At 39.9% G+C, this 27,240-nt stretch overlaps 1 protein-coding gene across 2 annotated transcripts in view; it reads right to left on the reverse strand.

The window, feature by feature from the left end:
* Positions 1 to 1,983: 1,983 nt before the first annotated feature.
* Positions 1,984 to 27,240, reverse strand: part of dpysl3 (dihydropyrimidinase like 3) — a 38,158-nt gene continuing 12,901 nt past the window's right edge. The window contains exons 2-14 of one of the 2 annotated variants that reach the window (XM_008298407.1): positions 26,684 to 26,772; positions 24,581 to 24,765; positions 22,894 to 23,058; positions 22,487 to 22,548; positions 21,118 to 21,198; positions 18,989 to 19,057; positions 17,918 to 18,038; positions 16,331 to 16,487; positions 15,164 to 15,305; positions 13,699 to 13,869; positions 9,714 to 9,893; positions 7,462 to 7,615; positions 1,984 to 3,827 (exon numbers count right to left, since the gene is read on the reverse strand). In XM_008298407.1, the coding sequence (XP_008296629.1) occupies positions 3,733 to 3,827; positions 7,462 to 7,615; positions 9,714 to 9,893; positions 13,699 to 13,869; positions 15,164 to 15,305; positions 16,331 to 16,487; positions 17,918 to 18,038; positions 18,989 to 19,057; positions 21,118 to 21,198; positions 22,487 to 22,548; positions 22,894 to 23,058; positions 24,581 to 24,765; positions 26,684 to 26,772 (1,671 nt within the window). In that variant the 3' untranslated portion in view covers positions 1,984 to 3,732. Of the gene's footprint in view, positions 3,828 to 7,443; positions 7,616 to 9,713; positions 9,894 to 13,698; positions 13,870 to 15,163; positions 15,306 to 16,330; positions 16,488 to 17,917; positions 18,039 to 18,988; positions 19,058 to 21,117; positions 21,199 to 22,486; positions 22,549 to 22,893; positions 23,059 to 24,580; positions 24,766 to 26,683; positions 26,773 to 27,240 lie in introns of both variants that reach the window. The other variant, XM_008298399.1, reaches the window with a different exon arrangement.

Consider the following 27,240-nt stretch of genomic DNA (forward strand, 5'->3'; position numbering starts at 1 on the left):
GTGAATTTTTCAGGATTGAAAATCACATTTGAGCTCTGTTTAAAACTGCAAACAATTTTGCATCCACTCAATGTGTCACAATCTAAAGACTAACTCTCACATCTTGCAGAGTTTTTTTTCTGCAGTGAACTTTAAACACTAAAATCATGAGATTTATTGTAGTTTTGATAGTAAAACTGCTGTTTTCACATTAAAAAGTGACACGCCCTGGTGTACTGTGAGGGTCTGTAACTCAGATAATGTTCACAGTTTGAAGTTAAACTTTTGCATGTCTTAAAATGATATACTGAAGTTATTGTACAAATAAATCAGCTGATTCTGAGGAGGTCAGGTGGGAAGTGACTGCACACACAGACGACACTTGATGATCCCCAAGAAGTGACAGCATGTTAAAGTCAACCTTTATTTTTTAAAGAGAATCTGACTTTTGGGGTTCTTCAAGCACCACCACGACACCCATCACTATGTGATGCTGCACGAGGAGACGCAAGACCAACTGCAGGATCACCCGCTTTGTGATGGATCGTCACCAGCACCACCTGTTGATGAAATACTCCTTGATTCCGATTAAATATTAAAAAAGAAAAACACTGCTTTGTGTTTGCTTGACCCTCCTTTTATGTCACATTCAGACATGAAATAATAATTGAATGTAGCAATAAAGTATTAAAAGATGACAATAAAACATTGGTAAAGACGGTAAGAGAAGAAAAAAGATCAAATGTTACTCAAATGTTTTTCTGTACAAGGTGTGTTTTTAAAAGCGTTTTGAATTGTAAATAGGAGCTTGTTCCTTTAGCACTGAGGGTAAAACAACAAAATAACTGGATAACAAAAGTGAAGCAGCTGGAGGTCCAGGTAGGTCTAAAATGAAAAAATAAATGAACAGGGATGAAGAGACAGAATATAAATCCAGAGAAAATGAATGAGGAAAGTTTCCTCATTCAGTTTAATTTCGAATTAAACAGAGCGGCGAGAGAAGGACGTCTGACTTTGCGGTGAATGTACTCTGTCATTGGCTGTGTGTGGTCACATGACTCGCCCTGCTCCGCCTCTGATTGGCTTATCCTGACATTCTCCCTGAACCTTAGCCAATCAGCTTTACTGATTTAGCTTCATGGTAGAAACACTAATTAAATGAAGATGCGTCGGTATTAGCAGTGACATGTAGTAAAAGTTTAATTTCATAGTAAAAGTACTGGTGTGGTCATTCTGACTGATTTATTACTGTGTACAACATCATGAGGTTACTGAAGCATCAGTGTCTAAGAAGCATCTTGTGGTTGTAGCTGCTGAAAGTGAAGCTATTTTGAACTTACTTTGAACAGTTTAACGCACAATGACACATGATAAATAAGAGGTCAATATGGCTAACAAAAGGAAAAAGATGAAAAAAAACTTCCTGAATATGTCTTCAGGGTTTAGACATTTAAAAATCTCTGCAAATAAAATTTTTACTGGACCAGCACAATGGTTCCACATCTGATATGTAAAATCTAATCACGTTGCTAATTTAATTTAAACCTCTTCACTCTGCTTGAATGATTTATATTGGCGAAGCCTTGTCGATTGCTAGAGAAATTAGATGCTCATACACTGTATAGAGTGAAATGTGGAAACTATAACCATATAATAACCCAGAACTATGTTAACTCAGAGGTATAGTGCTGTGGGGTTCTAATCACTTCTGCTTTATGATTACAAAATGATGAATGGCATTTTGTATAAATCATCAAATCATAGTCGTATTAATAAATGAATTTCAAAATTAATGTTGATGTAAATTGAAGTGCAAAATTAATCCATGAAACAGGCCATTTTTCATCAGTTACCACATATTGTCACATTATCAAAAACTAACCTGCTTTTACACTTTCAATCAAATAAGGGTGTTGATTAATAAAGACTTTCTATGTCACTTCATCTGATTGGTGCCTATGTCTTGATGTGAAATAATATTTTAAAAAATGAGCCGTCAGTCACTAAGTTGCAACTCATGTTTATTCAGGAAACAAATCATACTTCCACACCACACCTTATTTTTGACCTGCCATTTCTGGGTTTTGAGCCAACAGTAAAAAAAGAAACAACATAAAAACAGTAACAAAGGTTGTCAAACTAACATAAATACAACAAACCACCACGTGTGCCTGCCTCAGTCTGTCAAATAAAAAAACACCATCTCCTTCCCTCCCTCCCCCACAATGGGGCAACAACAGAATAAAAGCTTCCCTTACTGCACCACAATCCTCTGCCTTATCAGGAAACAGCAGAGATATAGAAAAAGAGCTTTAGTGCACCCCCCAACACAATCCGATCCAGAGTTTTTAGGTAAACTGAACTGGGCTCAGTTACACTCGGGCTGGTGTTGAACGCGTTGAGCATTGCGTTAGAGGGCTATGTTAGGATGACAAGGGAATGATGGTCTTCCGCTTGTCCTAAAAGCTGGTCAGGAATGGAAAAAGTAAAGCCAGAGGTGAAGTGCTGTTATCTGAAAGCAGGTTTGTGTTACTTAATAATTTCATTGCATCTTTTTTTTTTGTAGTGGCCCTTAGTTGCAAATCTCTCCGTTACATGTTATGGTTGAGCCAACAAGAGATGTTTGTTTAATCAAGTTCTTGTGTTTTTTTCTCCGACGTTCTCCTTCTCAAGATGATTTCAGGATTATAGGAGCAGCCAGTAAACTACAAGCGAATGAAAAGGACAGTTTCTCGCAATGTTTTTTTCTTCTTTTTTTAATACAGCAATGATGAAGTGCAGGAAATAAAAACCGACATAAAACTTTTGGGGATAAAGAATAGTAACATCCTTTCTAATAATTCTCCTTTTGTCTTCACGAAATCTTTAAGCAGATGTGTCTATCTTTTTTTTTTTTTAAACATCAATAATCAGTACAATATACCATGGGGAAGGTATTTATCAGACACCTCAGAGTAAAAGGGCAGAAGGACCACGGATCACGTCACCCATGCTAATGCGGCCCATGCAGCTCCACGTCCAGCAGCACTCCTGCTCTCAGATGTGATAAATACCCTTTTTATTTAACTTGGTCCAGTAAACCCAAACAGGCTGCAACAACATCATTCACAAAGCTACATTACATCTACCATATATACAATGCCACCTAGAGCTAACCAATGGTACTGCATGATAATACATGGCTAATGTGGGATCTAGTGTTATGTTTCGCTGTCTATGGAGAAAGCAGGCTACTGAAAAAGGGGGGGTGACATTGAAAGCCAAACAGGATGAAAGAACCATAGCATCAATCTGAGAAAATCAGTATCCATTTTCCTTTGAGTTGTTTTTTTTTCTTTCTTGTGATGGTATGAAGTTGTACTAGTGTATTTTCTCATTGCCAAAGCACCAAGTGAGCGTGTTTTCCCTGTAGGTGTTCTGTATTCTGTACTGAGAAACAAGCGAGGCTGTGACTGGTCAAGTGTAATGTACTTTGGTAGAAATTTTATCCTTTAGTAGCAATTCCAAACCACTTTCCCCAGGAAAAGGGATGCTATTCTCATCTGAGTATAGTAGCATTGTGACAGGTAAGGCATGAGGATTCAGTGTTTTGCTTTTTTTTTTCTTTTTTTCTTTTTAACTTTTAACTAATTGTGGTCCTCTGCATCTCCTCCTCCCTCCCTCCCCTCCCGTTTCCCTCCCCCTATCCCTCCCTCAATCCTGCACTCTGGCTGTTGTCGTTTTCTGGATGCGTCCCCTTCGTGTTCCTGCTGTTTAACTGAGCGATGTGATGTTGGAACGGCCACCAGGGGGCACTACGATACGCCGGCCAGCAGGCCTGATGGGGATGTCGTCTGGGGTGGGGGGACCTGGATGGAGAGGAAAAAGGGAGAAAGATAAAGGGAGAGTTGCGTGGAAAGTGCCCAAAGAGCACATGTGCTGGGTGGAAAGTGTCCAAACTACAAACCAGGAAAAACTGAGAATTAAAGAAAAAAGATGGAGGTTTCTGCACAGTATGAACTAAAATTCAAACGAATCGGATTTCCATAAATTACTTGCGTTAGCAGAGGACACAGAGATAAGTTATATAGAAGAAGGGATGGATTTCCATACACAGCCTCTAATTATATATCGAGATCCACACATTCATGTTAATTAGCTAAGCGTGAAATGCAGAGCGCTCCATGTGTGACCCGGTGTTTATTTTGAATTATACAACCTCTTAAGACTCAAATGTCAGTCAAAACTGGGGAAGAATATCACAAAGAGTAAATATTTATTATAGAGCAGAGGATAAGGTGTTCTCTAAATGAAATAAACCAAATGTGTTTGAATCAATTATTCGGTTAAATGTAATCCTTGTTACCATATCAAATGAGTTTCACTTGGCATATTCATACATACATCACAGTTTGAGAGACTGCTGAAGCAGAAATGAATCGTTTTATTAATAGGAGGTTTATACTTGGGGAGATGGAGTCTTTTTCTCGTTGCTTGCTGTGTCAAAATAAGGCCGTTTGCTATAGAAAATTAGAATGTGACAGACTAAGTAAATTCTATAGAGGACCTCCAGGATTATATACGGTACATACCAAAGAATGGATTTACTCCTTGTGCTTTTCTCTGGAATTTTTCTCTGATATTTGTTTCTGCCACATAGAACAGCTTTTATGCCATCATGGCACACAGATTATTGTCATACACTAACATTATTACTTTCCAGGCACTAGAGGTTTTTCAAGACACGTTATTATCTCTGACATATGGTATGTGTCACTGTGGTAACAAGGGAATGCAGAATTCAGCAGACCTGGTGCTGTATGAGCACTGCTGAAACATGAATGCCAGAGTTAAAGAATGGTGTTTCTAAAGGATGAGCCACGGTGTCTGCTGCAACAAATTATCACTACGTCTAAAAATGGAAAGTCCAATGATGTCAGACGATGACACAAGCAAACAATCCTTCCCATCTCCTTCCAGACAAGTAAATCAACTCAGCAGGTGGTAGCCGTGGAAAAACTAAAACAGATAAGAGACAGACTCATTCTGAGAATATGCACACATATGCACATACACGAGACTACACACATACTTGAACACAGGGCTATTACAAAGCCTGGGAAACCAGGAGCAGCCTTTACTCCCCTCTAAATTCATGTACTCAAATTTGGAAATTCTTTCCAGCGGAGGTCACTTTCTTTTTTTTTCTTTTTTTCATCTGTGAGGTATCACACATCAGCTACGCTTGTAAAGACAGGTTGCTCATTACAGCCAAAGCCTTTTCTTTCAAAATGAGTTATCACCTATTAAAAATACTGCATGTATTTACAAAGACTGTTAATACTATGGGAATACAGCTGTGTTCTGGCTGGGTTACACAGGGCTGCTCTCAATGCTTTAAGGTTACACATGGACACATTTAGTCTGTCACGGAGGACAGAATTAGCTATGGTTGCTCTGTTTGACTGTAAAACAGTGGAAACACTGACTATCTGGTCCGTGAGTTGACCATGTGTATGAACTGTCACTGTTTGGTAGCTTGACAGAAACTATTTCTCACATTTGTTCTCTGAATCTAAGCTAATCCACTGTTAACCTGACATATGGGCACAATCAGACTGTCACTCAGCAGCCCTGCATAATGGAACAGATGTCAAACGCAAAAACTGTTGTGATCTCTCACATTTGATCGGCCTTCTTAACAGACCACGTCCAGATGCCTGGACTGAGGCCGTTTTAGGCCTCGAGCCAAAACTCATAACCGGCGTGACTTCAAAAAAAGTGTAACTGTGGGGAAAACTTCATTTCCTTTTGTGGCTTAATGTATGAAGGAGGCAGTAGCTAGGAGGTCACAGTGTCCTTAAGAGGCCTTGGAAGTATGCTTATGTGAGAGGTGTGAAGCCTTGTATCAGAGGCTACCACTTAAATGACATTTGTTTTTACAAATGAATCACTAAAGAGAATGAATCATTTAACTGAGTTGGGAATATCAACCTACTGACAGAGTAAAAACACATTTTCCATATTCACTCCCTGACCACTTCATTCGGAATGCCTATAATCTGACCCAATCCAGTAAAACCATTCAGCCACATACTCAACCTTTACGAAGCTTGTAATGGTCTATTTTTGTGAAAACATTCCAAGAGGTGTTAATTCAAGTACAGTTTTATTACTGAGGTTGTACTTGTTGTTGGTGTTGCACTGGACGACATTATATTGCAGTGTGTTCATAATATTCTTCTGAGATGAGCTCAACACTGGGAACACCTCTCCATATAATCCAATGAAATTCAACAGTACTGCGAAATTCAATAATAAACATTATTGAATTAATATTTCTCTGATCGTGTCAATCAAAACATATCATTGTAAAAGTGGACTTTGTGCATCAGTACATGTATTAGATCACATTAAATTTTAAATAGAAACCACCATTTGCTTAGTTTATCATACGTAATTCATACTACACAAAGGTACTCTCCATCTAACTTTTATGTGTATGTATACATGGGTCACCTAATTCAAGGAAAATCCTTAAACTTTGACCCTGACAGCAAGAGGACCTGGTGACTCTGTTGTGCTACGCAGAGCACAACAGAGTATCCCCTTAAAGGGAAGTATGTATGATCACCTTTATCCTCCAGTGGAACATTTTTATCCTGATGGGAGTGTTCTCTTCAAGGATGACAGCGCTGATGATATGGTCGATATAATGAAAACCACAAATGAGGGTATACGTTTTGAAAGAACAGTGTTCATCCCTCCAGAAGCGTTCCAGAGACTTGGACAATAAATGTCAGGTCACACTGAAGCTGCTCTGGTGGCACATGGTCACCCAAAACCACTTGATGTTGGTTTTCCTTTAATTTGTCACCCATCTGTAGTTTATATCATAGATGAGTATGGGTCAAAAGTACAGCTGGTTTTAATTTGGGGTAATGTTAACTTCAAGTCACACCACACTAAATAGAAGAAGAAAACAAGTCACTTTAACTGACTGTGTATATAAATTAAACTTAATGCTGTCTAGATTAAAGCTCAAAGGAGCGAAGGCACTCAACTTTATGACAGGCATAAACAAATTGTCAAAAAAAAAAAACACTGAATAACTTCTTTAACAGTAAGTGTGATAGACTGCAGATGAATGCATGCCATACTATGCACATCACCAAGTATGAACCAAGATAATGAGCGATTATTAGGTTACTACGGAACTGAGGTTTTTTTTTGGCCAACGGCTATGAATGCATCATTTATTTTCAAAAAAAAGCAAACACATGCTAAAACCCACAACAGTTAACTGACTGTACAGCATGAATTAGTAGCTGAGTTGAGACAAAGAGGAGGACAAGAACTTGGATCAACCGACGCACTGCATGCTCCTTCGATGTGTGTGTATGCATGGTGTAAACAATGCAGACCAACAGAAAGGAAGGACTGGATGACGGAGGGATGGTTGTTCTAGTAAAAAGCTGAGCTCACCGCATGGTGCAGGGTTACCTGCTAGACTAAATCCAGACTGGTGCAGGTTTCTGACAGGCTGTTTAGTGGGAGAGGTACGCGCCGAGGCCGAGGGAGTACCACCACGGGACATGGAAAATTCAGACACTGGGCCGTCGTACATTCCCCTGGGCACTGCCCTCAGGACAGCCAGCTACAGCACAAACAAACAGAGCAGAGATGGAGGTGATGAAGAGAGAAATAAAGAAGCATAAGAGGAGGCAGATTAAGAAAAGACAACTTATAACACCGAGACATTACGGTATTTTATCACAGAGGACTAAATGTAACCAAGCTCTCATATGTTTTGCATTACATGGTTGTTTGTGCAACTGTTTGTATCTGAATTATAAATGCATTTTTCAGAGACCCTTTTTCCTGCCAAGAACCAGTTCCACATTTACGCACACACACACACACACACACACACACACACACACACACACACACAACCATAGATATATACACATAATCAAACCCTTCCAGAGCAGAAAAAGGCACAAAATGCAGTATTTATATGCTTTCAAATCAAGTTGAAACTTTATGCTGCTGGTGAACAAGCCATTGTCTGTGTGTCTGTCAGTGGCGTGACTCAGTGGAATCTTGGAAGCGCCGTCAAGAGTTAAAAAGAGACATCTGTGAGAGAAGAAAGCATAACAGCGACTGCTACCAAGATAAACAGCGCACTGTTTCTACAGCTCCATTTTCTCATCAGCAGCCAGCTGCTAATAAAGAAATTGTTGGGCAATGAGATTTCTGCGGCCGTTAGAAAGATGGCAAGAGAGCAGGAGGCAGGGTCCGGTTTAAGTATGAGCTGTTATCAATCAGATGGTTAAATGAGATCATCTCTTATACATTGAATTAACTGTTAATAGTTTAGAGGAGCTACAATTCTTTTTTTAAATGATGCGGTAAAGCCACTTAATGATAGGACTCTGGGTTTAGATATTTGAGAAAAAAAAACTGCACATTTACTCTAATTTATCTTTACTTTTGGTTAGTTTGGATTCTAGTTCAAGGATGATTTTTCTCAAATGAATGTCACAGCACATGTCACGCAATGTGCTTTCCCTTCAAATATTCTCACAGATCCTTCCATTATTACTTCCATCATTTCTATTATGTCATGCTAAATATGAGGCAATCATCAGTAGCTGGTTAGCTTTGCATAAAGATTACCTTCCTGGAGTTTTGTAGTTAGCATGTTGTTGTCAAGAAACCAGCAAGTAAATTACTAGGAAAGTCTTTGTAAAACCTTCAGATATTGATGATTATAAATATATGATTTATATGAACAAATGATAAGCCTTGTAACTAAGCTTACTTTCTCGCAATGAAAGCAACATTCCCAAATAGCTTTTGGATTCAGGAGTTTTACAAGAATATAGTAAAATGTAATTTTGGGACTGGTTATGAACCTTTAATACTTTAACTGTATGTGTTGCGCGTCTGAAAGTTATCCAAATCCAAACTTATGCATTAATTTTTTTTAAAACCATGATAACAAAGCCTCGACCACCCTCGCTGTACGGACTTTACAGTTGATAAACGCAGCCAGTGCCCTGTGGCTGAACCTTAATGGGTGATGTCAGACTCGCTGTATCTCCCCCACATCCCACTTCATTGCCTCCATCCTTTCCACCCTTATTTCCCTCCAACATCCTTCTGTTTCATTCCAAACTCATATCACTTTACATGCAGTCCAGAAAGCTTAACTCCGACAATCCACCTTCTCCTATATTTGCCTGATCTTCTCTGACTGCATTAAAAGGATTCCCTGGTGTTTAAATGTAAATAAAGAACTAAATATACTCTCTCCATCATATATACAAACTTTATCCTGGGGAGGATCGTGGGGGGCTGGAGTCTACATCAGCTGACATTGAGCAAGAGAAGTGGTACACTCTGGAAAGTTTGCCTGTCCTTCTCCCTTCGTGTTTGCTTATATTTATGCAACATCTTCAGAGCTATGAGGTCACTCTAATGTCTTCCAGCAATGCTTTTACTGCAGATGTTTTGCAATTCAGCATTGTGATGAGAATTACAGTGGCTTTCTGCACAAAACCTTCCTATTTGAATTGTCTTCGATTTGAAATGCTCAGTTAAGCCGAATTTAGCATCTAAAAGCCACATACTGCACAATTAAGTTTTATGACTACATGCTTGAAAAAGATGTGACAACTGCCAGAACCAAAATGATAGCTGCCAAACTGTAAACAGCAGAATGGACACAAGAAAGAAGCGTTATTTACCTGCTTCCTGGCTTTAACGCGCTTATACGCAAAGTCAGGGAAGGAAGAGCAGGGGATGAAGCGTCCCACTCCGGAGGTGGCATGAAGGTTCCCATCTTCCAGGACAATCTTACCCTGGCAGATCACCACTAGTGGTGCTCCACGCAGCTCCATGCCTTCGAAGACATTGTATTCAGCAGCCTAAAGCAAACAAAAAACAAAAAAAAACTATTATAAGGCATATTTGTGAGGAACAGGTAGGAAAAACTACAAAATGTATAAACAATATATAATACATTCTGGGGTTTAACTATGTTAAACAAGCAGTAGTAATCACTGCTACTGGTGATAAAGTGCCCCAAATACACAGAATGTAAAAACGTACATGTATAAAAATGTGTTTACAATTTAAACATGGAAAATCAAATGATTATGTGAAAACTACATCAACACATGTTATGGAACTGCTAATACTTGTATGACGAGACCTATCAAAAAGACAGAGTGTTTGAAAACAACACAATAAGGAACAAAATGTTACTACTTTATTTAAAAAGGATAAACAGGGCTTTAAAAGTGGTGAACAACTGGAGCAAAATTTTAAACAAACACTTCCACTAATGAAATGCTCCAACCTGGATTCTTATTTTTAAAACTTCCTAAACCTTCCCTTTAAGCACTGATAAAATAAGGTTGAGGAGCAGATGAGAAACTGAGGTAGCTGTGGGAGGATGAAATGAGGAGACAAAAACCGAACGCAAAAACCGTGTTTCTCCTCTAATCTCTCCTAATCTCGCACTCTCCTTCACCCATTTTTTTTTTTCTTTTATCATTCATCAGCTTGTTTCTTACACTTGTCTTTCTGGCATGCACAAACAGCTGCCATCATCCAGCTGGCCCCTGATGCCTTCGTGGTGCTTCTCACTATCTATCCTGTCCCCTGGCTCTATATCTCATTCTCTCACTCTTTTGCTCTTTTCTGTTTCTTTTCTTTCCCTTGCCCATTCTTGCTTGATTTATGTAATCCCCTGCTTTTTCTTTTAACTGTGTATACTATTCATCCTCCTCCAATTGCCCTTGTGCCAACTTTTCTTCTGGACATGTTTGTGATCCGCGATGGTCCCCTCCCCTCATTCCATTGTTGCTTATTTCCTCTGCACACGGCCCCATTTTCTGCTGCCGTCCAAATTCAGGCCAGAACAGGACATAACTAAGACCCACTGCGTGCCAAACATGATGTCATGACTAAGCCGAGTGCGTCTATGTGTGTGTGTGTCTTGTGTTGCTGCTGCCCTGTTCTTGTCTATGTATCCAAATATCCTTATGTGCATCTATGTATTTTCACTCTGACAACAGCAACAAGCGGTCCAGAACAGATGTGTGTTTACTGATAACAAACTAAGACACGGCAAAGTCTGGAGGAAAGCATTCCTCAGGATAATATGCTGGTAAACAGGGTCGGTCCTGTTTGGTCAGGCAACAGCATATCCATTAAGGTAGATTTATTGGAACTGGAAGCTGCTGCGCTCTTGTCCTCTGCTCTCCTCTGTTATTTTATCTGGAAGGACAACCAGCAGGAAATGAAAGGGTGACATCATTATGTAAGAACCCGTGGATCCTCAGTGGATGTACTCTACATTTAGAGAAGGCATATTATTAGTCTACTTCTGCCTGTCTTACTCCAGTCCTACATCTGGAGACAGTGCAATTTTCTTTCTCAACCGACTACCATTAAGCAAACCTACAAGTTTCACTTCATCATTCCTGAAGTCAGCTTTCTTAGTACCAACATACAAATGCTTTCTTCCCACACCCATGCATTTCTGTAAAAGCAGGATTTGTCCAAGGCAGGTAAAGCTTCAATTTCCTTCCTCTGCTGCTGAGTGGTTTGTAAGGGATCCTTTAATGTCTTAGTAATGGCAGAAACCTCATTACTCACAGGCAGCAGGTCTACTGTAGCGCAGTAGGCAAGAAAGTGTGGAGGGGAATTAGTTTGTGAGGCTGCTGTTTTAGACCTTAAGAATGAGGACACAGAACTGCAGCAGTGGGATACAATTTCACGTGGTTTGAGTGTAATTTCATTTTCAATATTTAACTCTGAACACATGGTGATAGACAAAGATTGCTCCATTTCAGAATTTCATTAAATGTAATTTAAGGAAATTACTGAATTGCGACGCACTGACAGTTTAATACATATTTTAGAAGAAAAACGTTTGATAAAGCATTTCTGCAGAAAGGTTCACACGATGCTGTTGGGTTGCAACTAACGGTCCAGACTTGAAGTTCAAAAAAAGGCACTTTGAGGAACAGTACCACTGACAAGCACCATTAAAAACCACCTTTAATATCATGCAGGTCCCCCTCATGTCGCTAAAATAGCTCAGAAAGGTTGCAGCAGGACGTCTGAGGCCATTCAGGATTTTGGCAGCGAAACCTTTAGGTTAAGGTGTGTCAATGGTTCTTTGTCATATCCACTGGAGGCCACTGCCATGAGGAGGTGTGCTTGGTATGAAACAGTGTTTAGATAGGTGGGACGTGTCAAAATATCCTCCACATGACTGCCAGGGTCCAAAGTTTATAACATGATATTGTAATGAGACAATCAAAGTTATTCATTTTAGTCAGTGTTAGTGGTTTTGACTTTGTGACTTGAAAAAAAAGTGACATTACAGAAGGAATATTTGATTTTCCCGCAATGTACTATCTAAAAGTAAGGCAGCACTAGCAGGCAACGGCCCTGCCGGTTACTTTTGTTGTTAAGCTCCAGGCAGGCCAACAGATTGTTCCAAATGTTTATCTATGAAAATTAGGTGGTCGTCCAGCTGTGATTCATTGTTGGCTCCTTAAGCCCCTTCCAACCGCACTGCACGAAAATGGTAAAAGTACAAAATAATAAAAAAGCAAGAAAAAAGGAAAGTACACTGTTAGAGGAGACGATGAAGTAAATGGAGATCACGCTGCACTGGTTCAGACAGAGACTGCATGTTGAGTGAGACATTTCCCATGAAATTAAATGTATTATGACCAAAGCCATTTTCTACTTATGAGAGTTTTTTTTTTTCCTTTTTCCAACAAGCAGTGTGTACAGATGTTCCAAATCTCTGGGGTTTTTTAAACTATGTGAAATATTAGTATTTACTGTAACAGAATCCTGAGCAATGAATGACATTCTTCAAACCCACTTTTCCAATCATGAGTATATTTTGGATGATCTGTACAAGTGAAAGTGATACAGAGGAAGGAAATACCTCGTGATTAAAGGCACATAGATTTACTGTACAGGACATTTTGGAAAATGTTTGCGTCACTGACAGAATGTTTCTTTTTTTCCCCCCCTATTTAGATAAACCCATGTATCTGAATAATCCATACTTTTCTAAATCATTAGTTGGTCATTGCAGAAGGTTTTTGGATTAAGTGAAGCTCAGCTTTACATTGAGAGCCGGTCATGTGGTGAGTGCAGTGTGAGTCGAATTAGCAGTGAACATCCACTGAGACTTCATTTCCGTTCAGAGGAACTCAGAGCTCTCTGGAAGCTGCTCAAATATGTGCTTTCTCTCTCTCTCTCTCTCTCCCTCTAACCCTCTCTATCTCCATATTTCTCTTTGTCTCTCGCACACACACATACACAGATGCAGACACTTATCTCATATCGCATATTCAACTTCAAAAATCACACCCCTTCACATAACATTTCTTGATCTTTTTCTTTTCATCTTCTTTGGCTTTGAAATAAAACCCATACCAGATAATGTTTTATAATCCAGCTGTTACATTCAATAAAGGACCAAGTTAAGCATGGCTGAGAAGTTGTGAAACAAAAAAGTTTGTACAGTTTTACATGTTGAAAAGTTGTGAAAAATGCATTTGTCCAGCTTCACAAGTAAAGTCAGATGAGAGTAGGTGTAGAGAAGAATTGTGAAATGAAAAGCCAGAAGCTGAAAACTGAATTTAGCTGAAATTTGAAGCAAATACAAATACAAACGTTGGCCTGCGTACATACCGAGTTGTGTGTCTTGGCAGTGATGGTGCGAATAGAGTCTGTGTCCCAGATGACCAGATCGGCATCAGAGCCCACGGCGATCCGACCCTTACGAGGGTACAGGTTCAGGATCTTAGCTGCATTAGTGCTGGTGACGGCCACAAACATGTTCTCGTCCATCTTCCCTGTAGTCTGAGAGCCAAAAAAGCAAAATATCGGTGAGTATTTAGTAACTATTTCTCTAAAATGGGTGACTGATTACAGAAAATATCACAATGCTGTTCTCACATTGAACTCCTGATCCTTTTGCTTCTAGATATGCAGCTCTAGCTGGATTATATTCAGATCAATGTTTTCTTTTAACATATAAAGGTGGAGTTTTTGACCTCTAATGGTAACATGGTGCAGTTTATTTTGAGTCGGTCCCTGTTTTGTGCATCTTGAGTACACACATGGGTGTGCACGTTGGTGACACAATACTCAGTCCTACCAATGGAAGCACACTATTCCCCTACTCCACTGATGGTGGCAAGAAATGCAGCATCTGAAAAGGCAGGAAGGAAGGCCTTGAGGACACAGTATATGTGAATAGAACTTTTGTTTGTTTGCAGGACAGATCCATAGTGTTCGCTGAAATCCAAAAACAGCATCCAATGACGCATTTTCCTTACATTTAGGTATGTCGTTTTTATAATCCCACTAACAAAATGGTGAGTTGTAAGTGATCTGACACCGGAAACTGTGATGAAGATATTCAAGGAACAGTTCATCATTTTAGGAGATGTTTGTATGTTAAAATAGCAAACAGCTAGTCTAGCCCTGTCCAGATTTTTAAAAAAAACTTACCGGCAGTTAGATTAAGTTTGGTGTGAGCTTGGACTCTAAGTAACTGTCCTAAGGAAGTGCATTGAGTTTTACTTTTCAAAGCCCAGCTACTTTTTATAGCCAACACTCCACTCTACAGCAATACCGCATATCCGCCTCATACTGATGCTGTGATAACGAGAAAGGCTAATGGAGAAAGGAGGGTAGGGTGCTGTCTGAAGGAAAAGACAGATGTAGAGATATAAAATAAGGGAATGAAGCAAGGCAGATAATATGACAGTACAAAGACCCAAAAATAAAGCTGAAGAACAACAACACTTGCTGAGAATATAGGACAGAGATGTAGGGGGAAAAAAAGAAAAGGGAAAGCCAAAAAAACTTAAGTTAATAAGACTACAAGCATGACAGAGAGATATGGATTTTTAAAAAAAAAACCAGCTCAGACAGAGCAGTACAGAACAAGCACTGAAGATGACTGATTTAACACAAAGCCAAGCCATAAAAAACTATTTTCCTTGGGAAAAAAGGCAGAGAGCAAGCAAATCTAGATGAAAACAAACGTTAAGAATAACTCTTAATTCAGCTCTCGTATTACTCATTTGCCTTTCTCCATTTTGCAAAGTCTAAAATTGGAGAGAGAAATAAGCTAACTAGTGCTCACCACAGCTTTATCCCAGATGAGGGCCATCCTCTCCTCCACCCCGTTGACACCTTCGGGGATCTGAGTGAAGTCATCCTTGCCAATGGCCTTCTGTGCCACGCTGAAGGTACAGTGAGCACTGCCAGTCACACTCAGGTCTCCACTGGGAGAAGAAAAGAAGATGGAATATATCAGCACATAAAATGTCTGTGTACAGAAGAAAAGGTCTGCAAAAACAAAGGAAATATGTTTGTTGACTTTAGCAGGAGAAGAAAAAACCAAACAGAAGAAGGGCTGAGAGTAACCAAACTGTGCCGCGTGCCAGAGTTTGTTCTTCCAGTAGAAAACATTACAAATGCTTCCTGTTTCCATGTGATGCTGTAACTCACTTACCAGATGAAGTCCACTAGTTGTGTAACAACTGTTGATTTACAATAAGCTACTCAGGCTCTCAGTACTTTAGTTCCATGAATGAATCTACTCAATACAGCAGGTTAGGATTTCTCATTTTTCAGTCAGAAGTAATCATTGCACACTTTCATGCAAGCAATCAGGGCATAGGAGGACATAGAGACAAAGTGAAAACAATACATTTACTATCAGCTACATCTACACCAGAACCTTCATTTGGGATTTCTATGTGTGGGAGCATATATTTGAATAGATTTTATTCATGTGTGTCAGTAAAACCAGCAGAAATGTAGTTAATGCACAAGCAAAATGAATGTTTAAATGCTGTTTATCACAAAGGAGTGGGTTGTTTGGTACGAGACAAGTGGCCACTGCATGCAGTGTTAAGTTTGTGTTCCATAGCAAAATAGCTTCAAAGACACACAAAACAACCTCAAAGACATGCAACACAACCTCAAAGTCATACAAAACAACCTCAAAGAAAACAGACGAACCCCGAAAAGACACAAAGGACAGAAATCCCTGGTTTAATACGTGGGTGTTGTATTGTAAAAGTTTCCTATAGTATCTATTGTCTTAAATCTTTATCCTTAAAAGCTGTCGAATAAATGTAGAGCAGTAGGAGAAAGTAGCACAACATAAAGAAACTAATGGGAAGTACAGTACTTGAGGAAATGTACTTAGTTTTTTCTGCAAAGTTCAGTTATGCTGCATCATGTTTCAGGAAAGCACCAAAGGTTGCTCAGCCTAACCAGAGGGAGGTGTTGTGGTTTGTACCTGGACAGCAGCGTGTTCAGATAGTCTGGAGTGGTGGGATCCGGGCTAAGAGGAGGTGATGTTACAAAAGAAGCTGCCTTGGCCCAGTTCTTGCTCCAGTAATGTGTCCCATCAGTTCCCAGGCTGGCCGTGATTGGCTCCCCAAACACAACATTTCCTGAGAAAGAAACAATAGTTAAGATGCGTAAAATATGAAATCTAAGTGTGTGTGTTAGATTTATTTTACCCATTCTTGTCATTTTACAAAATCATACAGTGCATCAATTAAGCCTGATTAATTTGTCAGCAGTTTGATCTCGCTAAAAGCTTCAGTAATTCATTTGAGTGTTCGCAGTGGAGGAACTGTGCCAGCAAAGTACAAGTTTCACTTTGGCTGAGTTGCAGTTGTTCTTCCAAATATGATGATCCAGGTTTTGATCCCAAGTCACTAACATGTGTCCTCTGTTTCCTCATGGTCCTTCTGCTCTCACACGTCAATGTTTCCTTCCTGGTTTTTTATGTAAGAGCTTGGGAAAGAATCCAAACAAGGGTGTCGAGCCCATAAAGGCCCCTAATGGGTGTACGTGAATGCACGGAGAAGGCCGTCTGAGGTCGCCTCTCTGCCTGTTAAAAGCCCACATGGCCTTTTACCAAAGATATCCAAACACACGCAGCTTTTTCAGCTCTCTCCCACTTTTTCCCTTCCATTCTCAAAAATTGTATATTTCACAGTCCATCACAGTCGGTGAGCCCCTTTGGTTCACATCTGCTCTTTCCTGTGAAAACACAGTCTGTGTGACAGCTGAACCACAGGAAAGACCTGTATGACAAAGCTGCAGATTACTCTGAAAGTAGCGTGTTTTTTTCATTATGTTAAGCAGAGCCAAAGTCTGTGTACATCTGTAGCCACAGGACACAGAGTAAAATCATCTTATAAGGTTATGACTGCAGTGATGCCGACATGTGCATTTCTAAAAATAAAAAAATCTGACAGAAAGGTGAAAGGTGACATACCAACGAAGAATTTAGTGTGGACAGCAGAATAATAATTTTAAATGTTCAGATCTGTTTTTTCCCCCCTTTTTAAAGTCAACTTTCTTGTCTGGATTTAATGTAAATTTCCATCTATTCATTCATTAGCTTCAGCCGCGAACCTGTAGAGGATCGTGGGTGGCCGGAGCCTATCCCAGCTGAACCAAGCACATTTTTCTCTTATTTAAGTGGGCAATATGTGTGTATTGAAGATTTTTGGAGATTATGCAAAGACAGGATGCAATCTACTGCTACTACATTGTAATAAACAACATACAGAAGCATTGCATTCTCTTCACAAGTAAGTGGTCAATTTAAAAAAAAAAAAAAAAAACAAACTCAAAAATGAGATAAATCCTAAGCAATATAAAAAGTCTTAACTGAACTGAACTTTTGAAGATCAGATGTGCATATAAATTCATTTTCTGACACAACTTTTGTGTAAATACAAAAGTAAAATTAGTCTTATAATTGTTACTGGAGTGTACAATGCACCATTATGTACACTTTCTATATTTTAAATCTTTCTTATTTTAAAACAACTAATTTAATAAAGTCCAAAACGCTGCTCTTTACCTTTTTTCCGGGCCTGTGAGATGATGTCAGCAGCACTCTTGCTCATGACCCTGGTCACGTACAGAGGACAGTTGGTTTGGCTGGCGATGGTGATGGCACGAAACACCGCCTCCGCCTCCAACTACAGAAGGAACAGGACATTGTGGTTGACTTGGAAATGTTATTCCCATTAGGACTTTGTCAAATAAACTTCAAATATCTTAACCGCAGCAAATTACTGTTTGTATTTTAGGAGCCATGTCATTTAAATAGTATATTTTTTAACCCAAATGACAAGTAAAAGCGTATAATTTAAACATTTTAAACAGCAGACGTTAGGGATTTGTTCAGTTACATTGGATTGGGGTAGTTAAAGGCAAAACGATGGAGAGCACCTGGTATTTTATTGTGATTTTTACATTTCAAAGTCAGCTATCAAGAAGTAGAAATGATGTTCAATACAAAATGGTAAAAAAGCCGTTGTTACAAAACACGTCTCCAGATGTGACAACTGTCTCCTACATATGTTTTGTACTTTGCACTTGTTATGTTCTCATCCACAAGCTCAACCCGGGGCCAATAACCAATAAATTAGAACCAAACAAGACGCCAGACCCTGATAAAAACACTAATTCAACTTGGTCTCTGCTCAATTACAGTATGTTCCCAAGTTTTGGATTCAGAAGACTCCGCTTAACTGCATGACATTATGATACCGGTGGGAGAACATCAGTCCGCTGCACCACAGAATGGAAAATCCCTGTCAAGCTACAGGCAGACGAGCTGCCGAGTTGAAAGAGTGGCTTTGATTTTGCTGTTTGTTGAAGAAACATTAGCAGCAACAATTGGGGGAACCAGAGAGTTTTCACCCAGTGCCTCTAATGTGTCTGAAACCACATGTGTGTAATGAGAAAAGTGTGTGCATGTTAAAACATCGTCATGGTAGATGATGGGAGCGTCAGGACGATGTCTGGAGATTTAAATCTCATTTTCGAGAGAGTCCAGGGCCAAACGGTTGCAAATTAACAGCAAATTACACAAACTAACACAGATAATATTCAATGCGATTAGTGTGAAGGTTGGGTGTCGTACCTCTTCTGGCCTACTGAGCACATGCCCCTCAGGTCCAGTGATGCCCATCTGCAGCATCCGGGCCTGCTCCTGTTAATGCAAAAAGTAGGCCGTCAGCTGCTCAGTTCATCGACATAGAATACTCGAGCTTGTTTAAAAGTTCAGATCACACTTCAAATGTTGTTTCTTTCTGCCTGAGTGAAGTATATAAGCAGCAGTTTTATCATCATGGCCAGACCGCACACTGACATGTGTGGGAATCCTTTGTTTATTGAGGGGTTTTGTATACATGCAGACCTGCCTCCATAACATTCAGCTTGCATTTTGTGTTGAAGTAAATGCAAAAGTTAACCCTACATGGAGAGACATGAACTAGGATGCTTTATATTGACTTGCTTTCCTCAAAAGGATTTCTGTTTAAGTGGAAAAAGAAAACTAAAGGATTTTTAAACCTGGGTATGGGTCAGGCTAACTGCACTTGCAACCTCCATCACAGAGATACAAAAAAGGAAGAAACTTTACAAAACTCCTTTTTAGCTTTAAAACTTTCCAAACAAACCTGGTAAATAATTTAACATTTCTAATTCTGTCGTCACAAACAAGAAGCAAGGTTCGCTTCCATTTCTGTTTCCTACCTACACATGCAATGGCCACTTATCCAGTAGCCTACTGTAAAGATGAATGCATGTCATCTCACACTAAAAGATAACAAATCAGAGTGCGTATATAAATCAAATGTAAGATGAAGAATGGAGTCAGAGGACCACCCCGCGAGACAACTCATACTGTAACTCAAGAAACTGGTGGTATTCCTGTGGTCACTGCTCTCCAAAGCTGTCTGAGGTGAAAAAACTTTGTTGCAAGGAGTTGGATGACAAACCTGGAAAATGTATGTGTCTGCAGATGAGAGTGATCCCAGCTGTGTTACGACAAAAAGCCAATTTGCGGCTCTGATCAACACTGCCATCTTGGAGACAGTTTCTCCCTTCTCAAATTGAACTAGGAGAAGCCAGCTGGATGAAGCACTGAGCTCTCCACATGCTAAGAAACAGCAGTTACAACCCTTAAAGAGCAATAAAAGTCTTTGAGGGAATCCTGGCCAAAAGAGGATGCCAATGCAGGTAGCCACCACAGCTAATCCACGGGGTCGCACCGTAGACTGTATAAGAAAGTCTGTGGGTCACACTCAGAAACAAAGCGTTAATTTGGAAAGCTTCAGAAATCTTCCGTCTTTGCTGACTCTACAATGGAGGTGGTAATTGAAACCTTAGGCAGAATGGCAACAACTACGGAAATAAGAGGTTGGAAAATACAGAAATTTGTCTTTAATATATTCTCAATGGAATAATGTCTTTTAAAATCCTACTAAGACACACACATTCACTAATGACTTGAAACTCATGACAGGAAAAATTTGACAGAATTTTGTAGTTCTAGGGAGAAACTGAAGTTAAAGTCAAAGTTTATTGAAACATGCATCTAGTAGCTACAAGAGGAACTGCAGATTCATGCACTTTGGCAGTGTTTTCAGCAGTTATGCATGGTGGCTGTCACTTGATTACAACATGTGCTCTGTCACAGCACCGACAACATTAATCATTCATCTCTTAGGTCCAAACAAGGTGTCTATCTAAGGAGGTCTAAAGTAAAGGACATGACATAATCTGGGGGTCAAACATTTTTTGGATCTTACAGCTGATGGAAATCAGACTCCTTCAAAGTCCTAGTTTCAGACTGGATAAGAGTTGGGATTTGCGATGAATCAGATCCAAAGTGAACACACAGTGATGGAATCCAGACATGGTCTGGGGCTCTGACTAATACCTACCCCTCTCAATCCACCAACTTTTACAGTTGATTCACTTTCATTTGTCCAGGATACTGTATAAACTACACCCACACATTACTGTCCTACAGGAAACACATTCTCCCTCATGTCAGCGACAGCATGTTTAGTCTCTAGGTATGGGAGATGCACTGTGATAAGATTTGCTTAGAAAAGTGAACTGAAGTGAACTAAGTTGAGATAAATCACACTGAACAAAAACAGATCCCAGAGTTGGACATGGGGCAAGTAATTAAAGAGAGTGTAGTAACGAAAATGAGGCAGCAGAGAACGCCTGATAGTTTATTCTTTTTTTTCCTGTTACCTCAGCGATGATCTCGCCGTTTTCAGCATGGACCTGAGCGATGCCTCCCCTCTCTGCCAAGAAGGTGAAGACCTCATAGAGCTGGATAAGTGAAAAAGACAGGAAGAGCAAAATTACAGTGGCGCTACTTTTATATTTTAAAATCCTGCCTGGCTGTTTACACAAGAGCAAGACACTCCTTTTTAACTCAGGGGTCACCCATAAGCCACAATTTAAAAGAAGCCCGCAATTTTCATGATGTCTACCACGACACACTGCAATTATTGTGTGTGGTCTCCAGAAAAACGGTGAAACTCATGTGGGATGAGCTGCTGCAGTTGTTGTTTTTTATGTTGCTGCGCCACAGCTCCTTAGTGAGCTGCATGACATCAGTTTTTCAAGCTGGACTATTTCAGTTGCCTCATGTGCTCCTCTGACCAACCAAATTAGCTCCGGCTGCATGAGAAACATTAGGAGTTCTGCCTCACACTGTCTGGACTTGCACTGTTTTTTTTAACAAGGACTCATGAACTCATCGCATACATCATGGGCTACCATGTACATAATCACAGGGTATTTCCAGGACGAAAAAAAGATGTACATTTTACTAATACTTTACCATAAGTTAGAAATCTTGTGTTTTACAGTGAACTAGCTAAACTAACAATCATTAACTCACTTTTTTAGATACAGTTTTATGCTTAGAGGCAAGCCATTGCATTTTTTTTTATGTTGCTTGACTATCTAGTGTCTCAGCAAGTCGGCAATGACAGATTTATATCAGTAGCAATTGCTCCTATTTGACTGCTTAAATAAAATAACGATTTTTAAATTACACACTGAGTGAAACCAAGATAATACTAAGCTATGTTCTGGATTTGTAGTGCAGCCACACAAGCCACAAGCCATTTTTAAGTCTGTCTTAAAAAACATCCATATGCATATGCAGGTTTCAGTTGCCTTTGTCATTCCTCCCGTTTAAACTGGTCATGAAAAGAATCTCTTTCTAATGTGATTCCAGTGTGACAAGTCGGGTGCACGGCTAATTTTAGGCCTTCAGTAGTTTGAAATAGCAAAATCAACTGGAAAACTTCCAAAGTTAGTCTTTGTAGTACAAAAACTCGTATCTATTCTGTCTGTATCTCCACAGACACAGCCTCCTTGCTGAGGCACAGGCGAAGGAATTTTTCTCTAACTTTGGAAGATAACTTGACATCAGACTGCTGAGGCCTTGCAATATTTTCACAAAGAGAGATCTGTTGATTTTAAACCCTATTTCTTTATGCCAAGTATGTAAAAGAAAGATAAATTACAGACAACAAATAACATTTAAGTGGATTGATTCAATATGGACTTGAAAAAAGGTGTGCTTCATTAATGTTATTGTTACCTCACTGTTGCTCATCTGGTAGTAGTCCTTGTAAGCCATGTAGACGTGGAACGAGTTCACACCTGCAAGAAATGAATAGAACATAAAGAAGAAAACGTGAGAAATTGTAGTGAACCCCACCCAAACCTCAGAGATCAAAGACGGACATACGAATGAACTAATAAGAAAGTTATGGTCACCCAGTGTGAGACCAATCTTGTAACATTATTTGATTTTTTAATAGAAGAAAGGTTTGATTTTTCGCCTGCCAAAAAAACAAAGTTGTATTTGTGTCTCTCCGACATCTACAGCACCAGAGCAACAACTATATTCAAAAATGTGCTGTGATTGTATTTTGAGCTTTCTTTCCAGACGTATTTTATTAATCAACTCTTAAGTAAATGATATCTTGTGCCATCACAGCCTACCTTTCTCCTTGATGAGATTATCCACCTCCTGCTTTACACTGTCGTTCCAGTGGGTGACGTCCACGTGGAGAGAGTAGTCGCAGCAGGCTTTCTCGTCAGCCCACTGCCTCCACTGGTCGTAGGCCTCCATCAGGCTGGTACCAGGTTCGGGGATCACATGATCCACTGGAGAAGGAAGGTAAGAATAGAGAGGACAGGGGGATGAAAGGGTGATGGGAGCATGACAGGAGGAGAGGGAGGGAAAGGTTTTTAGGAGAGGAAGAGGGAGGAAGGTAGAAAGATGAGAGGTAGCAGGTGAAATGAAGCGAAGAGCCACATAGGGAGGTGAAAGTCAGGGTTTGTCTGCTGGTGTTACAACTTTCTTGCTGTTTTGTTGATCTTGCATAATCAGCTGTCTGTCTGAGTTTCTGCAGTGCTCAGCCAGATGTCACATTACATTTTGTACATCCTCCTGTGAGTGGAGGTACCCTTGACGAAAATTGGGGGGCAAATCCACTGTAAAATATTTTCAGACTTTTGTATTTGGTTATATAACTGTGATCAACATTTTAAGTTGGGTGCTTTGGTGACAACCTTGTAATCTACAGAAGAAAGCTACCAACCCAACTCAGAAAAGCATTTTTGCATACGTAGAAGCGTGTAGAATGCGTTAGCTCAAGCGCATATACAATAATTGCAAATATAATGTGTACATGTGCGGGATTTTCTGTGTACATTCAAAGACAGCGAGTACATGTTGGCCTTTGTGCACGCCTGCCAACTGAGTATTTACAGCCTTTTGTGTCTGCTTTCACTGAAATTATTCATGGACACAGCAAATCCTCGCCGAACACAACAGCATCAGTGTGCGCAAACTATCCCACTTCATCTTACTCAGCTGTAATAAAATAAGGCCTCCTGCTGTCTTGCCACCTGACGAGCGTCTTTATCTCGTTAAAGACAACCCAATCTGCTTATGCTAATAGGATAAGAGCTACAGGCAGTAGTGACACAAAAAAACGAAACAAAAACATCGACAGCATTGAAAAATACACAGCTCTGTTGTTTCCTGTCAACCGTCGCAACCACTTTTTTTTGCTCACCATCACTCAAACTCAACATCAAGATACATACGTACACAGAGTACAGGACACAAGCAGACACACAGGACACATTTCCACTTTCTCACACATCACCCCCTGGAATATAATCCCTCAATGAATGGAGCCCATGAATAGAGCTTACTACAGTAGCATGCCTGTTAGTGACTGTCTCTGTCTGAGCACAGAGCCACCCTGGTGAACAAGCAGCAGAGCAGCAACCAGCTCAAAAGAAGTATTAATGAAACTGCGGTATCTACCAGCTGTTGGGTGTGATAGCGTCTCCAACACAAACATTTAAAGCTACACAAACGAGGATGCAGACACACACTGGTGCCCTATTTCCGTGGGAGCAGTGTTTCACTCTTTACCCCCTCCGAGTCCTGCCCCCTACACTCAGCCTTTTGTATGGCCTTCTTTTGGATAGTTGCCCATAACAGACCAAAACTGCTTCCCATCCCTCCCTTTCTCTTTCCCTCTGTTTGGGTCTCAGCCCTCCCTTGTCACATTACACCCTTCTTTTAATGCTTTAGTCTCTTTCTAAAAAAAAAAAAACCTTCCCCTAAACCCAACATCACTGTGCAGACGACCTTTCCTGCAGCTCTTACCGATCATGGTCGTGCCGCCAGCGAGGGCAGCTTTTGATCCCTGTGCAAAGTCATCCACGGTTGTGGTTCCACGGTACGGCATCTGGAAGTGGGTGTGGATGTCGATGCCGCCGGGGATCACCATCTTCCCGTTGGCCTCGATGGTCTTTATGCCACCCGGCACGATCAGGTTGTCGCCAATCTGCCTGTTGGGGGGGAGATGATGTTGTGATAAATGTATCTTAAGACTAGGTTACATCCACAAATGACAGTCGTCCTCAAATGTATTCATACCCTTCCATTAAAGAAAAGGCAAAATTGACTCAAATAACTAAAAACTGAAAAAAGTAATAATAAATAAAAATTTGCTAAATCATAATTTGGTGAAATAAGACATTGCTTTTGATTTGTGATTGGAAAGAATAATTTAAAAAAAATAAAAAATCTGTCCTGGACACATTTGGACACTTTGCTGATGAGCAGTGCGCCAAAATACCTGTCAACAGGTGCAGAAATATGACTGAGAGTTACAGAAAACACTTGATTGCAGTGATTGCCTCAAAGGGTTGTTCAACAAAGTTTCTAGGTCCCATCATGTTTGTTTGCTTGATTTTTGTTGTTGTTGTTTGTTTTCTGTTGAACTACAATTCAAAAGCAATGTCATGATTTTCATTCAATTTTTATTTATTATTACTTTTGTCAATTTCAACTTATTTCAGTGACAGCTGTTTTTTTTCCTTCTTTAATGGGAGGGTATGAATACATTTGAGGGCAGCTGTATGTTGAAACAGCAGTAAATAATTACTGCTTTTGCTATGTAATAATCAAATAAATCAAATTCAAATTATTTAAAAAAAAAAAAAAAATTAGGATAGAAACAGGACTGAATAACAAGCTGCAGAAGTCAACTAGAGTTCTCACCAATTCATAATTAAAGAAAGAAAAAGTATACAAGCACATTTGAAAGATGTTTAAAGCAATTCATGTCTTAATGCAGAGAGCAAACTATTAATTCAAGCTATAGTGATGTTTAGTATTAGTCCAGCCTGGCACTGGACAAAAAAAAAACACAAAAAAAACCTCTATCACAATTGAATCTAAAGTTCTGAAAAAAAGTTTCTAACTGGTAAAGTCAGCCAAGCTTGAAGCAACACATTGTCACCATCACCATGTCAACACATTAACATTTCAACCCTGTTAAAAAACAAAAAAAATCCTGTTGTTCAGACTTTATAGAGGAGACAAGCCAGACAGAAGCCAGTGTCTCTGTGAGTTTGCCAGCAGCCCCAATGGTGCTGCAGGCATCTGGGTGTTTATTATGCAACCCCAGACTTTCTGAGGGCGCCTCTCTCTCTCTCTGAGCCGCCTCACTGAGGGCTGACGGGGGACAAAGAGCCTATAATTGGAAAATCAAGTGGGAACAGGACAGGGGGGAAAGAGGGTGAGATGAAGGACAGACTGATTCGGGGGACATGCAGAGGGGGGGGAACTCAACCCAAACTACCCCAGTTTTTGTCTGCTGGGGTGGCGACAGAAGTGGGGATGTTGTTCATACTGTGAGGGTGATCTCAGGGAGCGTTTGTGTCATGCTCGCTCACATTTTTCCACAGCATCACTTGGGCAGAGACACAGCCGAACACAAACCCATGTCATTTTTAATAAATGGTAAATGAGTTCTGTCGGACAGGCCAAAAACGTGTCATGTCCAATTCTACAAATTCTTCATTTAACTAAAAACCTCTTTTAGGCATTTCAGAAACACGATCGCTACATCTACAGTGAAGAACTTTATTCTGTTTGTATAGTGCAAGACTATCTCTGTTGACCTTGCAGATGTCCCAAAATTTCATGGGAGTCTGTGACTACAGTCTGACAATGAGAAAACAAAATTTGTCTCGTTTGATGGGATGACCTTACTGAACTTTTTTCTCAAGTGTATTTTAATTCCTGCAGCAGCAATCCTCAGATAAAAGAAGCACTTAAATGTGAAGCCAAAGGAACAAGTGAGATTTTGAATAACCTCGACAAAAAACAGATGATGAGCCTGAGCTGTAAGTGGAGGGATGAAAGCAAATGGAAAGAGGTGAGAGAGATAAGCACAAATGAGGGCGATGGAGGACTTACTTAATGACGCCATCCTCCATGTAGATGTCGGCATGGAAGGACTGGTCGTCGTTCACAATCCTCCCGCCTTTGATCAGAAGCCTGTCGCTCTGAAGAGAAAAAGATGGGAGGGATAAAAAGGGAGACGATGAGAGAAATATTTGAATTCAATGCAGTTGTCTTTTGTTATAAACTCAGTTTAACAGGCAAGTTAACATCCACTGAAGGAAAATCTCCTCTTCCAAGACATTTCTGTCACTATATTTAGAACTGGACAAAGCTTCTCTATTTCTCTAGTTAGATTATGTCCTTCTATTTCCACCAAGAGGAGACGAACAATGTTTCCTTCATTCACTCATGGCTGGGAAGAGACGGGCATGTTTGTCACTTGTCCCATGCAAACACATCACACAGAGTTTAGCTAAGGACCACCCTGTAGGTCTGTCTACAACATGTATTTCTAAAGGCTTTTTTTTTTTTTCACATTTTTTTAAATAAATGTCAAATACAGTCGTGACTTGATAATCTGACACTGAATGTAATACGTTCTTTTATGATGGATAGCAAGGCTGTCGGAT

Source organism: Stegastes partitus, unplaced genomic scaffold (assembly GCF_000690725.1).
Source record: "Stegastes partitus isolate 25-593 unplaced genomic scaffold, Stegastes_partitus-1.0.2 Scaffold28, whole genome shotgun sequence".
Lineage (NCBI taxonomy): Eukaryota > Metazoa > Chordata > Actinopteri > Pomacentridae > Stegastes > Stegastes partitus.